The 12,838-nt window shown below is 49.2% G+C and overlaps 1 protein-coding gene across 1 annotated transcript in view; it reads left to right on the forward strand.

Moving 5' to 3' along the window:
- The first annotated feature begins 8,925 nt into the window (after positions 1 to 8,925).
- The window catches only part of MRPS23 (mitochondrial ribosomal protein S23), a 6,212-nt gene continuing 2,299 nt past the window's right edge, over positions 8,926 to 12,838 (forward strand). Inside the window, exons 1-3 of the mRNA XM_007126843.4 lie at positions 8,926 to 9,091; positions 9,930 to 10,100; positions 12,529 to 12,606. Of these exons, the coding sequence (XP_007126905.1) occupies positions 9,048 to 9,091; positions 9,930 to 10,100; positions 12,529 to 12,606 (293 nt within the window). The 5' untranslated portion in view covers positions 8,926 to 9,047. The remainder of the gene's footprint in view (positions 9,092 to 9,929; positions 10,101 to 12,528; positions 12,607 to 12,838) is intronic.

Genomic DNA, 12,838 nt, shown 5'->3' on the forward strand with positions numbered 1-12,838 from the left:
CACCTTCCTAAATAAACAGAAAGTTGCCGGAATAACATCTCGCCTGGAGCTGCGGGGATGTGTAGTCTCAGGCTTCAAAGGGCCCGCAGACATCTTCCAGTTCAGACCTCTCTCGCTTTCCCTACTCGCAGGCTTCGGTAAACTACCTCCCGCGCCAGGGAGCTCACTGCCAAAGGAGGAGGCTGGTGCCCTTTTCAGACAGGGCGGTTTTCAAGGTTAAAAAGTTCTTCCTGGTTGTTGAGCTGTGGGCCTCCTTGTGGCTTCAACCCACACAACTTATTTCTGGGCTCCGAGTCACCCAGGCCAAGTCACTGCTCTTCCCCTGATGCCATGTTTTTTTTGTTTGTTTTTGTTTTTAATATTTATTTATTTATTGTATCATTTATTTGGCTGCACCGGGTCTTAGTCACGGCACGCGGGATCTTCGTGGTGGCATGAGGGATCTTTAGTTGCAGCATGTGAACTCTTAGTTGCAGCAGGTGGGATCTAGTTCCCTGACCAGGGATCGAAGCTGGGCCCCTTGCATTGGCAGCATGGAGTCTTAGCCACTGGACAGCCAGGGAAGTCCCCCCCTCCCCATGCCATGCTTGAGTTCAGTGGCCTTTCTCCTTCTGGATAAACAATGCAGGTTCTTCCTGCCTCCCCTACAAAAATGTTCTGCCCCCACCCCTTCCCTGCCCCCAGCCCAGGTAGACCGAGGTGGGCTTGTGAATTGACATACCTGGACAGCTGGTGACGCGCCAGACCTAGTGTTTGGACCTCAGCAACCCAAGATTATCCTCTCATCCCTGCTCTGTGCATTCTTTACTGATAGCTGTTGATCAGTGTAAATCCCCCCACCGCCAGCGTAGCACCAGCACCTGGGACCTTGTTAGAAATGCCCATTCTCAACCCCACCCCAAACTGAGTCAGAAACTCTGGGGGTGCAGCCCAGCAGCCTGTGCTTCTGATATGCACTAAAGTTTGGGAGCCATGGCGTTAGGTCAGTATCTAGTACTGGCTGCAGAGTAGAATTACCAGAGTAGTTTAAAAAATCTTGATGCTCAGTACCCTACACCAATTAAATCAGCAGTTATAGGTTGGCTTCTTTGAAAGCGCCTCAGGTAATTCAAGTTCACACTCAAGTTTGCAATCAAGTTTGAGGACCAGCACGCTAAGCAGTCTGTTAGGTGTTTCATATTAGCCCAGTTAATCTTGCCCAATAATGGCCACTTTACAGATGATGAAATGACAATTCAGAAAGGTTAAGTAACTTACCTAAGAGCTAGCCAGGTGTGAAGTCAGAAAAGGGGCCAGGGCTGCCTGACTTCAAAACCTGTGCTCCGGGCTTCCCTGGTGGCACGGTGGTTGGGAGTCCGCCTGCCGATGCTAGGGGACACGGGTTCGTGCCCCGGTCCGGGAGGATCCCGCATGCCGCGGAGCGGCTGGGCCCGTGAGCCACGGCCGCTGGGCCTGCGCGTCCGGAGCCTGCGCTCCGCAACGGGAGAGGCCACGGCAGTGAGCGGCCCGCGTACCGCAAAAAAACAAACCAACCTGTGCTCCATCCTCTATACCCCTGCTGCTCAAAGTGTGCTCCACGGACCAGCAGCATTGGCATCACTCGTGAGCTTATTAGAAATGAATGTTATCAGGCCCTACTCCAGACCTCCTGAATCCGAACCTGGGGTGTATTTGAACAAGGCTTCCAGATGATTCTGATACGTTTGAGAGCCACAGTTCTACTACCTTGCTGCTCAAAGTTTGGGCTGCGGAACAGCAGCATCTATATCATCCGGGAGCTTGTTAGAAACAGAATTAACGGCTCTGCTCCAGACCTACTGAACCAGAATGTGCATTTTAAAAAACTCCTCAGTTGTCTTCTATGCACAGTAAGGTTTGAGAGACACTGGTTCTCAAACTTGCTGCACACTGGAATCATCTCTGTTGCTTGGGTCCCATTCCCAGAGATTCTGGTTTAATTGATTTGGGATTTAGCCTGGGAATCAGATTGCAAAAGCTCCTCAGGTGATTCTAATATGCGGCAAAGTTTTGAGCACCACTCACTATTATGCCTATTGGTGTAGATGAGGCTGAAGGTGATTGGAACCAGAGAGGGGGGTGTGGGGAAAGAAGGCAAAGAAGGCCTACCAGGTCCAACAGGAGTGCAGAAGATGAAGCCCCTGCTCCATGATGAGGCCCTCCCAGTTGAACAGTGTGTAGAGGACCCAGGAAGGAGTCGGGCTGGGTCAGGTGACTGCCTCAGCCACCCACCCTCACACCATGCTCATCTGCAAGTCCCGGGCTCTTGGTATCCACAACGTGATACTTGCAGATTTATCTTCTGCAAAAAATGCTGAGCTGGGCTATCTGGAGTCTGGTCCAGCCAATGCCCCTCCCGCTTTGTATGCTTTGGTGTCCTCAGGGCTCAGTCCCAGCTTGTGAGGAGCTCATGGGGCTGGGAATGCTGTGCCCAGAAGAACTGGCCTGGTTATTACCATGCTGGGGTCTCAACCCCCGCTCTGTTCTCCTGAAGCAACCGGTAAGGGGTTGAGGTTGGAGGAAACACAGGAGAACTTGGTTTGAAGCAGGCAGGTAAGGTGTGGGACGATGATGCTGAGAGCTGCTTATCAGTGCTTACTGTATGTCAGTCACTTTTCTGCGGTGCTTTACAAACATTATTTTATCCCACAACTATTATATGAAATCAGTATTTATACTCCCATTTCCCAGATCAGGAAACTGAGGCCCAGAGATGTTAAGGTCCTTACTCAGTATCACTGTCAGTAAGTGGTAGTACCTGAATTTGAACCCAGGCAGCTGAACTCCAGAGCTGGTGCCTAAACACTGAGCTATAGATTGGGGTGGGGGGAACAGGTGATAAGACTTAGAACTCCTGCATAAATGCAATTTGTAGAGCACGGAAAGGTCCACCTGCTTAAAAACATCTTCAGCAGCATGCCCGGAAGTCACCAATTAGCATTCTTTATCTGATTTTAAAAACAATCTCTCAGCATTTCCATTAAATGGCAAATATGCTGCTGAGAGATGCACAAGAACCCCTTTTGCCCATTATCACAGCGTAGATTAATATTCATTGGATTAGTTGGCTAGACCAGCTGGAGAAAGATTTGGAAGTTTCTGGAGTTGATGGTGGGGTGAGGGGGCAGTTGGGGTGTTGAAGGGGGCTGTGTAGATCTACTGCCACCTGGTGGTGATCTCTCAGAAGCGGCAGTTGCTAGTCACCTAGAGGCCCAAACACCATGTTCCCAGAAGGAAGACCCGAGCACCTGTGTGGCCTGAAGCCGGACAGAGGAAGTTTACTCTGTTCACATGGTCTTCTGTTTGGTAAAATTTGCAAAGCAAGGATATTTTTGTACCATTTCCTTAAAAGGGCCACTGAGATTACATAAGCTTCAGGCCCCACAAAACCAGCATCTACCTGGCCTGTCATTTCTATAAAGAGTCACAGTTCTTTATCAGGCCAGGGACTCTGCAGGGAGGAGTTGTGAAGCTCAGTACAAACTCAGCACGAGCCTGCCTTGCTCTGACCTTTCCATTCAAAGCATGGTCTGTGGATACGGTGACCAGCTGTTCTGGTTTTCCAGGACTGAATGGTTTCCTCGGATGTGGAACTTTCACCGCTAAAACCAGGAAAGGCCGTGGCAAACTTGGGTGAGTCGATGACTATCTGCAGAGCAGCAGTATTGGCGTCAGCCTGGAAGTTTTTTTAGAAATGCAGTTTCAGGCCTCACCCCAGAACTACTGGGTCAGAATCTGCATTTTCCAAGAACCCCATGACCTTCAGGTACACATTAAAGATGGAGGGCTCTGCCTCCCCCGAGAAAAGAAGGGCCTACCCCAGCCCTGAAATGTGTGCCTGCAAGTGTCTCATCTCCTGCTGGGAAAACTCCACAGCGTGGTTCCCACTGGACTTTAATTCTGATAACAAAAGGCCAGACCTAGCTGGCTCCTGTTTCCTTGGCTACGACAAGAGCCACAGGGATACAGACCACCCAGGGCAGGTAGGCACAAAGTGCTTCTCTATCCTCTGCCTGAACTGGATTCTCCTTGGGGGCAAGGCTGCCGTTTGCTGAAGAAATGAATGGGCAGCCACGTGAAAATGCCTTGAGGGAATTCCCTGGTGGTCCAGTGGATAGGTCTCCACATTTTCGCTGCTGAGGGCCTGCGCTCAGTCCCTGAAAAAAGAGAAAGAAAAGAAAGAAAGAGAGAGAGAGAGAGGAGAGAGAAAGAAAGAAAGAAAGAAAATGCCTTGAAAATTGTTAGATGAGATTTAATTGTAGGTGTGATTGAATACATTGTGATCTGTTGCTCTTAGGCATGGAATGGTCAGAAATTGCTATCATCATTACTCCTATTTATTGAGCAACTACTATACACCAGGCACGGTTTTGAGCACTCTACAAGTATTAACCCACTGGTATTAACTACACTGGTTAATCCACTGGTTAACTATAGGTATTAACAAGGCTATGCGGTGGGTGCTATCATGGTGCCCATTTCACAGAAGACAAGCTGAGGCTCAGAGGTTTATAAAAGGTATCTATCCTATCAGTGAGGCACAGAGGACAGCCAGAACGGGAAGAGACCAGGGGCCTGATGGGGTGGAGGATTGCTTCCATTCAGCCACAGCTTTCTCCCTATGGGAAGGCCTCCGGGAAGGAAGGCAGCAAAGGAGGGCTGAGGTCACTGCATCCTCATTTGCTCTAACTTGGTTTTATTTCTCTGTGCTGTTCAACCAGAAAATTCTTTCTATGAGCCAGCTCTGGGCCAAGCACCAGGCTGGGTGTGGGGGAGGCAGAGATAAGAGTCCTGGTTGCTGCCAGGAGGCAGAGGCCCAGCTAGACAGACTCAGACAAGCAGACAGTTACAACACCAGGCCCGCAAAGTGAGAGAGAGAAGCTGAGCAAGCGAGCAGGTCCCGGCGGGGCTGGAAACCACGCAGTCTGGCTGAGTGTGTGCTGGGGCTGAAGCGCCTTCCCGACTGACGGTTGAAAGGAAGTGGAGGTGTGGGCCTCCAAGGAGGGAGGGTCTGGGCCAGGAGACAAACAGCATGGAGGTGAGAGGGGGCACTACTGCCTCTTCCTTGAAGACCCCCCCCCGCTCCGTGCCCTTCCTCTTCCTGGGCCCTGTCCTGTGGATTGAATATCTATTACTGCTTTCCTCCCCTTTTAAAGCAACATCTAACTGCTCTCGGGTCCTGGCTCTCTGACAATGGTGAGTAACAGTATTCATGATTTCATCAGCACGCTGGGGGGTTCACTTGCCAAAGCTCTTCTGCTATTGGAGACGTTCTTGTTCTTTTTGTCAGACAAACTCCTGGGTACTAATAACAAAGATGTGGGCAGACTGTAGGGAAGCCGCAAGGGAGGGATGGCCTAGACCCTACGGGTGGTACAGAGGGGCACAGTCGGCCGTCTCTAGGCCTGAAGAGAAGGGAGGAGACTGGAACCTGGGGAGAGAGCTGGGCGTGAAGAGGCCGCCCTGCGGATCTAAGACTTTAGGGTCCTGGATTGTATAGGGAGGAGGGGTGGGAATGACTTCTATCTCCTCCTTCTTCCCAGTCCCCGGCCAATGCCTCCCATTGGAGAAACAGAGGGCAAGGGGCTGGAGGATGCAGTCCTAGAAGTCAGCCTCCGGGGGGCGGAAGCAGAGCTGGGTGAAGACGGGCACAGAGTGGGTGTGGCTCTGGGCAGGCAAATGGAAGCTATTCAGTGCCAGTCCTTACCGATCAATGTTGTGGGCTGAATGGTGTCCCTCCAAAATTCATACATCGAGGTCCTAACCCCCCGTACCTCAGGATGTGACTGTGTTTGGAGATAGCATCTTTAAAGAGGTATTTAAATAAAAATGAGGTCATTAGTTTGGGCCCGAATCCAATATGACTGGAGTCATAAGAAGAGGACCTGGTCACACACAGATGGAAGATGGTGTGAAGACACAGGGAGAAGACAGCCATCTACAAACCGGGGAAGAGAGGCCTCTGAAGAAACTAGCCCTGCCAGCGCCTTGATCTCTGTCTGGCTTCCAGCCTCCAGAACTGTGAGACAGTAGATTTCTGTTGTTTAAGCCATTCAGTCTGTGGTATTTTGTCATGGCAGCCCTAGCTACCCAATAGCCAATAAACTATTCAGCACGTAACTTATCAGTTACGCATTTGCCTCTCTGTCTCCGCCTCTGGACAGCCAGCTTCTCCAGGACTCAGCACAGGGTCAGGTGGGCGCCAAAATGTTTGTGGGATGAATGGATCATTTAACAAGAAAATAAAACATTGAGGCGATCTATGAAATATCATCAAAATGTTGCAGTCTCAGGTGGCAATCAGTGGATTACAGGACACAACAGCGGACGACGTGATGCTGTAACAGCCACTAGACTTGCCTGTTACAAGCACTTACTATGTACAGGCACTGTGATGCGTGCTTTACATGAATGATCGCTTTTACTCTGACAATGAGCAGACACCGCCAGATGTTACATGGGGAAAGAGAGGCTTGAAAAGTTACGTAAGTGCCCGAGATGACAGGATTAGTGGGCACGTCTACAGTGTGATGCAGTGGGACAAAATGGGGCCAGGCGGTACTGTGGAAGGAATATGACCTTCTGGAGAGTTTACAAGCTCTATTCCTTTATCTGTAAGATCGTCAGGACATGAGCTACGGCCTCAGGTAGTTGAACTATTGAAGGAGATAATCCAGGTCCCTGGTGTGGTGCATGGCGTGAGTGCATCAGCTACTTGCAGCTTTGAGAGGCCCGGGTGAGAAGACAGAAAACCTCTACTGTCCATCCTGCCGGCCCCCAGCTCCCTCCTACATGATGAATGAATGCTCCCTGGGATGCAACTTCCTGTCGCAGGTTCAGAGGGTTCCCAATCCATCTTTGCTCCCACATCTCCACGGTTCCTTACACTACCCACCAACATTCCGTTATCAGTCACAGAAGCATGAAATAGGATGCTGGAGGGGAAACTTGAAAGGCTCAGAAGAGGAAGGGACTTCCCCAAGAAGATCTAGAGAGAAAACTGCCACCTTGCAATTCCTCCCCCATCGAGCGTTTGGGTCTTTGGCTCCCCTCCCTGAACTTGGAATAAGCCCTTCTAATTCTTTAGCAGCGGTAACTGGGTAACAGCAGTGGCCTACAGGGCAGTCCCGAGTGGGAGAAGGGAAGTGTGTCTGTGGTCTGGGCTGGCAGCTAGTTCTTACTTGGACGGAATTAGAAACTTGTTTTGAAGCCTGGGAAGACTATATTTAGCTGCGAGTATGTTTGCTCTCCCTAGAGCAAAGTCTTGTAGACCTGCCTAGGACTCCACGCTTGGCCCAGCGGCCAGAGCTGTGCTCTCTCTTCCCTGCTCCAGAGGGTCCTGAGGCAGCAGTGAAACCCACCTCTCGGCCCTCGGCCTCAGATCACCCTGTCCCCTGCCCCTGGGGCCAGTTTTGCCTGACTTCCTCAGCCCATCAGTCTCCAGCCTGCGGCATGGCTAAGGAGGCATTGTGGGGTCCTAGAAAGTGCCCAGGTGGGGCTGGAAGCCTGGCTCTGTCAGTTACCTATCAGACAAGTTACTTAACCCCCTGTGGCCTCACATTCTCATCTATAATGGGGATAACAACAGCCAGTTGTGCGTAGGTGTGTGGATTCGGTGAGAGAACACAAGCAAGCATTAACGGCTCATCAGACATCCCTCTCCACCTCACCAGCCTCCCAGAGAGCAGGGAGGACTCTGGGATGACTTGACACTCTTTCTTGATGACAAAGATAATGGGCTCCCGGGAGATATTGTGTGTGTATGTGACTCAGAACATTTCACTGGATTAAAAAGTTCAAAAATGAATACAAACTCTTCACAGGTCAAACTCTGAGGGATACATAAAGAAAAAAAATTCTCCCTTCCCCTCCTGCAATCTCACTGGAGATAATCAGTGTTCACAGCCGTGGGTGCCCTTCCACGTACTTTCTATCCTCATACAAACACGTCTAAAAGATTTCTTTTTTTCTTTTGATTAAAGACGCTTCTCTGCAATTTCCTTTTTCATTTAACAATAAGTCGTGGGCATTCATCTAGGTCAATACGTATGGATCGAGCTCGTTCATTTCAATAGCTGCATAGGACTCCAGAGATTATATGAAGCATAATTTTCCAGCCATCTCCCATTCGATGGATGGGAGGGTGCATTATAAACAATGCTGCAATGACGATCTCTGCACAAATATCCCCGTGAAATTGTGTTTTAATTTCTATGGGGTACTTTACCCAAAGTATGACTGTTGGGTCAAAAGGTTATCCTGAGAGGATACGTCCCCAGATTTTTGAGTTTCCTTCTCGGAATTTGTTCCGGACACTTTCACTTTTCAAGCTCTAAGGAACAGCTAGCTAGCGACGCCTCCCGGGGATAAAACACTAGCTGCCCGCAACATCCCTATTAGAGCGCATGCAGGTGGCGCTCCAGGGCCAAAGGGTTTAGTGGGGAGCGCTAAACAGTAGGAGACGGAGGACGGAGGCTTGGGCTCTAGGGTGACCCTGGGCAGGTGACGTTCCTCCCCTGGCCTCGGTTTCCTTCCGCGCAGTCTTTGACTCCAACCAAAATTAGGTGCAGCCCGTACCTAGAGCTGGTGACCTCTTATCTCTGCCTTACGAATTCCTAGACTAGTTGGCTCTCCCAGGACCTAGGCTGCGCCTCCCTCCTCCCTCCCCATCGTCTTCCCTCCGCACGGCCCGGTTTTCTCGGGCGGAGTTGCCTCAGTAAGGCCAGAAAGGGTAAAGCAACCACCACAATTAACTCCTCCCCTGGATCGGTCATTTATTGCTTCTGCCGGGCTTTGGCTCGCTCCCTCCCTGGCGGCTCGGCTATCGAGTGCTCCTGTCTGAACCTGGCGTGTAGCCGATGGCGTGCCGATGCGGCCATCCTTTGCTTCTGCCTGGCTCCGCCCTCCCGTTGGGGCCGGGGCGGTAGCCCAGAGATCCGCGGCTCGGCCCTCGACTTACAGTCACTTTGCCTGCTGCGGGCGCTTCCGGTTCCGGTACGAGGAGCCGCACGGGATCCGAGGCGCCGGGCATGGCGGGGAGCCGCCTGGAAACCGTGGGGAGCATTTTCTCTCGGTGCGTGCTCGGAGCCGGGGGTGGGCCGAGGTCGCCTCCCCTTTTTACGCCCTTTCTTGGGTGGGTCTGAGCCCGGCCAGGCCTCTCTTGTGCTCTGTCCTGTTTCTGAAGAATTGTGCTTGACTACCTCACCCCTTGAATTTCTTAGCTCTCACGTTCAAGATCGCACCTCTCCGCTCCCCGAGTGGAGGTCTCTAGGAAGAGGAAGGGAGGAAGGGGCTGAGGGGCCTGGTGGGACCGTCTTTGCATTTTCCGTGATGGGACGGGGATGGGGTGAGGGGGGGTGGGACGCACGTAAGAAGGTGGAAGATTAACTCCCGAGCACTGTTAGGTTGGTTTGGAATATGGAAACATCTTACCTGTAGGTAGGGGACCTCCTGCTCTGCCCTCCTTCCGGTTGTCTTTCGGACTCTGTCACCCCGCCGGTGTCCCAGGCTGCGGCTACACTGATTCACTGACTGACCTTGGTTCTTTTTAAAAATTAATTAATTAATTAATTTGGGGCTGCGGTGGGTTTTCTTGCTGTGCGCTGGTTTTTTTCTGGTTGCGGCGAGCAGGGGCTACTCTTCGTTGTGTTGTGCGGGCTTCTCATTGCTGTGGCTCCTCTGGTTGTGGAGCACGGGCTCTAGGCGCCCGGGCTTCCGTAGTGTGGCACGTTGGCTCAGTAGTTGTGGCTCGCAGGCTCAGCAGTTGTGGTACACGGGCTTAGTTGCTCCGTGGCATGTGGGATCTTCCCAGACCAGGGCTCGAACCCGTGTCTCCTGCATTGGCAGGCGTATTCTTAACCACTGTGCCACCAGGGAAGCCCTCTGACCTTCGTTCTTTACCCTTCCTTCAGGACGCGGGACCTGATTCGGGCTGGTGTGTTGAAGGAGAAGCCCCTCTGGTTTGACATATATAACGCCTTCCCCCCGCTGAGAGAGCCGGTCTTCCGAAGGCCCCGCTTGCGATACGGCAAAGCTAAAGCTCACATCCAGGACATCTTCTACCACGAGGATCGGATTAGAGCGTGAGTGCTGGGCCTGTATGGTGGACAGGAGGCTGCAGAACTTTAGAAGGAAAGGTTTAGCCAGCAGTCTGACAACTTAAATAGGAATTGAGTCAGGGCTTGCGCTGTGGAGCCGGTCTTGTCTATCTAGCCGGATTAGGGAATCAGAGCCCCTCCCCCATGTGAGAGAAGCGGAAGTTCGGAGAAGTAGAATCTGGAGCCCAGCAACTGACTGATCATTGCACAGTTACCTGTTTCTGCACATCTGTCTGGTGGCTGGCACCGTGCTAAGCCCTTAACCAACGTTATCTCATTTAGGTCTTACTTCAACCCGGCAAGGTCGGTATCCTCGTCTCCATTTTAGTCATGAGAACGATGAGGCTCAAGGTCAACTTACTGGGAATTCACTGACAAAGCCCTTTCCCTCAAATACGGATGTCAGTTAGTTTTTAGTATCCAGAGTGTGTACAGTTTCTTTTTTCTTTAAATGTTAAGATCAGAGATTGTGCCTAATTGAAATTAATACATATACCCCTATTCTTACCCCTATTCCTGGATGTAAGAAAACAATTTATGAAGTCATTTTCTCTATTGAGGTCCAGGCACCTTTCACTTGTGGAATCTTTTTTTTTTTTTTTTTTTCCTCCCACAACACTCCTTTGAGGTAGGAGAACAAGTATGTTCTGGCACTGCTTTTAAATTTTCAGAGATCTTTGGGGCATTAAATACTTTTTCAGTACTTTTCTGCTCAGGTCCATTGCATGCTCTCGGTCAGGATGCTTTCAAGGTCATTTACACGTTAGAATCATTTGTGCTTCTACTGTGTGCATAGCAGTGGAACTGGGTGATGGTCACTGGAGAATGTGGAATATTTTACTGCTTCCTCTTTTATTGCTGTTAAGGCCAAAATAATAACACCTTATACTTAAATAGTTTTTTGAACCTTTATCTTTTTGGCCTTTTTTTTTTTTTTTTTTTGGTGTTTTTGATATTTTTAAGAACTTAAAACAACAAAATAAATTTCAGGTTTATCGAAACCTAAATGTAAAAAGTGAAGTCGTAAAAGTTCTAGAAGAAACTATGGGATAATTTAAAAAATAATCTCAGTGATAAAAGCCTACCTAAGCATGATATAAAAACCCAGAAGCCATAGATGAAAATACTAAAATTTCTGCACACAAAAACTACCATAAAGGGCTTCCCCGGTGGCGCAGTGGTTGAGAATCCGCCTGCCAATGCAGGGTACACGGGTTCGAGCCCTGGTCTAGGAAGATCCCACATGCCGCGGAGCAACTAGGCCCGTGAGCCACAACTACTGAGCCTGCGCGTCTGGAACCTGTGCTCCGCAGCAAGAGGGGCCGCGACAGTGAGAGGCCCGCGCACCGCGATGAAGAGTGGCCCCCGCTTGCCGCAACAAGAGAAAGCCCTCGCACAGAAACGAAGACCCAACACAGCCCGAAATAAATAAATAAATAAAATTAAAAAAAAAAAAAAAACCCATAAGCAAAATCAAAAGTCAGGTGACATACTGGGAAAAAATTTTGCAACACGTATGACAGAGGGCTAATTTCCTGTTATATTGCTATAAAGTTTGCTTATGGGTCAATAAGAGAAAGACCAGAAGGAAAAATAGGCAAAGAACATGGACAGGTCACAGAAAAGGAAATTCATTTGCTTTTAAACATGAAAAGATGTTCAACCTGTTTCATAAGAAAAGCAAAACTACAATGAATTATAATATTTCACCTGTCAGATGGACAAAGATCAAAAAGTCGGAAGATATAATTAGGTGCGGGTGTTTCTATAGAAATAGGCGGTCTCCTACCTTCCCGGTGTGGGTATAAGTTGACACAGCCCCTTTGGCAAGCATTCTGGCAATTTGCAAGGCCAAATTACAAAGGCACATACCTTGACCCAGCAATACCATTTTTATGAAATTATTCCACAGGCTTATTTGCACGGTACACTAAGAAATATAGATAAAGGTAATCATTGCAACACTGTCTAAAGTAGCAAAGGACTAGAAACAATCCACGTGCCCTGATTTGAAATGATGTCTGAGAAATATTAAGTAAGAAGGAAAGATGTGTTTACTATCCTTGGGGTTAAACAGTGTGGCTGGGGACAGGGAGTGATAGATGCATGTATGGTTGTATAGTGATAGAACATTCCTGGGTGGATGCACAAGAAACGGCTTAGTGTTGCTTAAGGGGCGTTGAACTGGGAGTTTAGGGTACAGAGGTGAGGAGGAGTGTTACTTTTCACTGGATACCTTTCTGTAACATTTGATGTATTTACCATGTGTATGCATTGCTTATTTAAAACGAACAAAAAAGGTCTGTAGGTCACGTTATACTCAGTTCCTCAGGGCCCAGCAGTTATTCTTTCCTCCATTCTTGGCCATGATCTATAACTGGAGATTTATATTGTGTTGTTTTGTACTTTCTAGGAAATTTTATTCAGCCTATGGTTCTGGTCAAAAAGCTTTTGATCTGTTCAATCCAAACTTCAAGTCTACCTGTCAACGGTGAGCCATTCCACAAGTCTTTGGTTACCTTTCTTTTTTTAGGATTTAGTTGTCAGTTTGAGGGGTTTTGTTGCATTCCACTTGAGGAAAAAGATGTTCCTGTAAGAAGATCTCTTTTTTTTTAATTAACTTTTTTTTTTTTTTTAAACCATAGGTCCTTGTTGGTTATCCGTGTTTTTTTTGCTTTTTTTTTTTTGCGGTACACGGGCCTCTCACTGCTGTGGCCTCTCCC

Source organism: Physeter macrocephalus, unplaced genomic scaffold (assembly GCF_002837175.3).
Source record: "Physeter macrocephalus isolate SW-GA unplaced genomic scaffold, ASM283717v5 random_364, whole genome shotgun sequence".
Classification (NCBI taxonomy): domain Eukaryota; kingdom Metazoa; phylum Chordata; class Mammalia; order Artiodactyla; family Physeteridae; genus Physeter; species Physeter macrocephalus.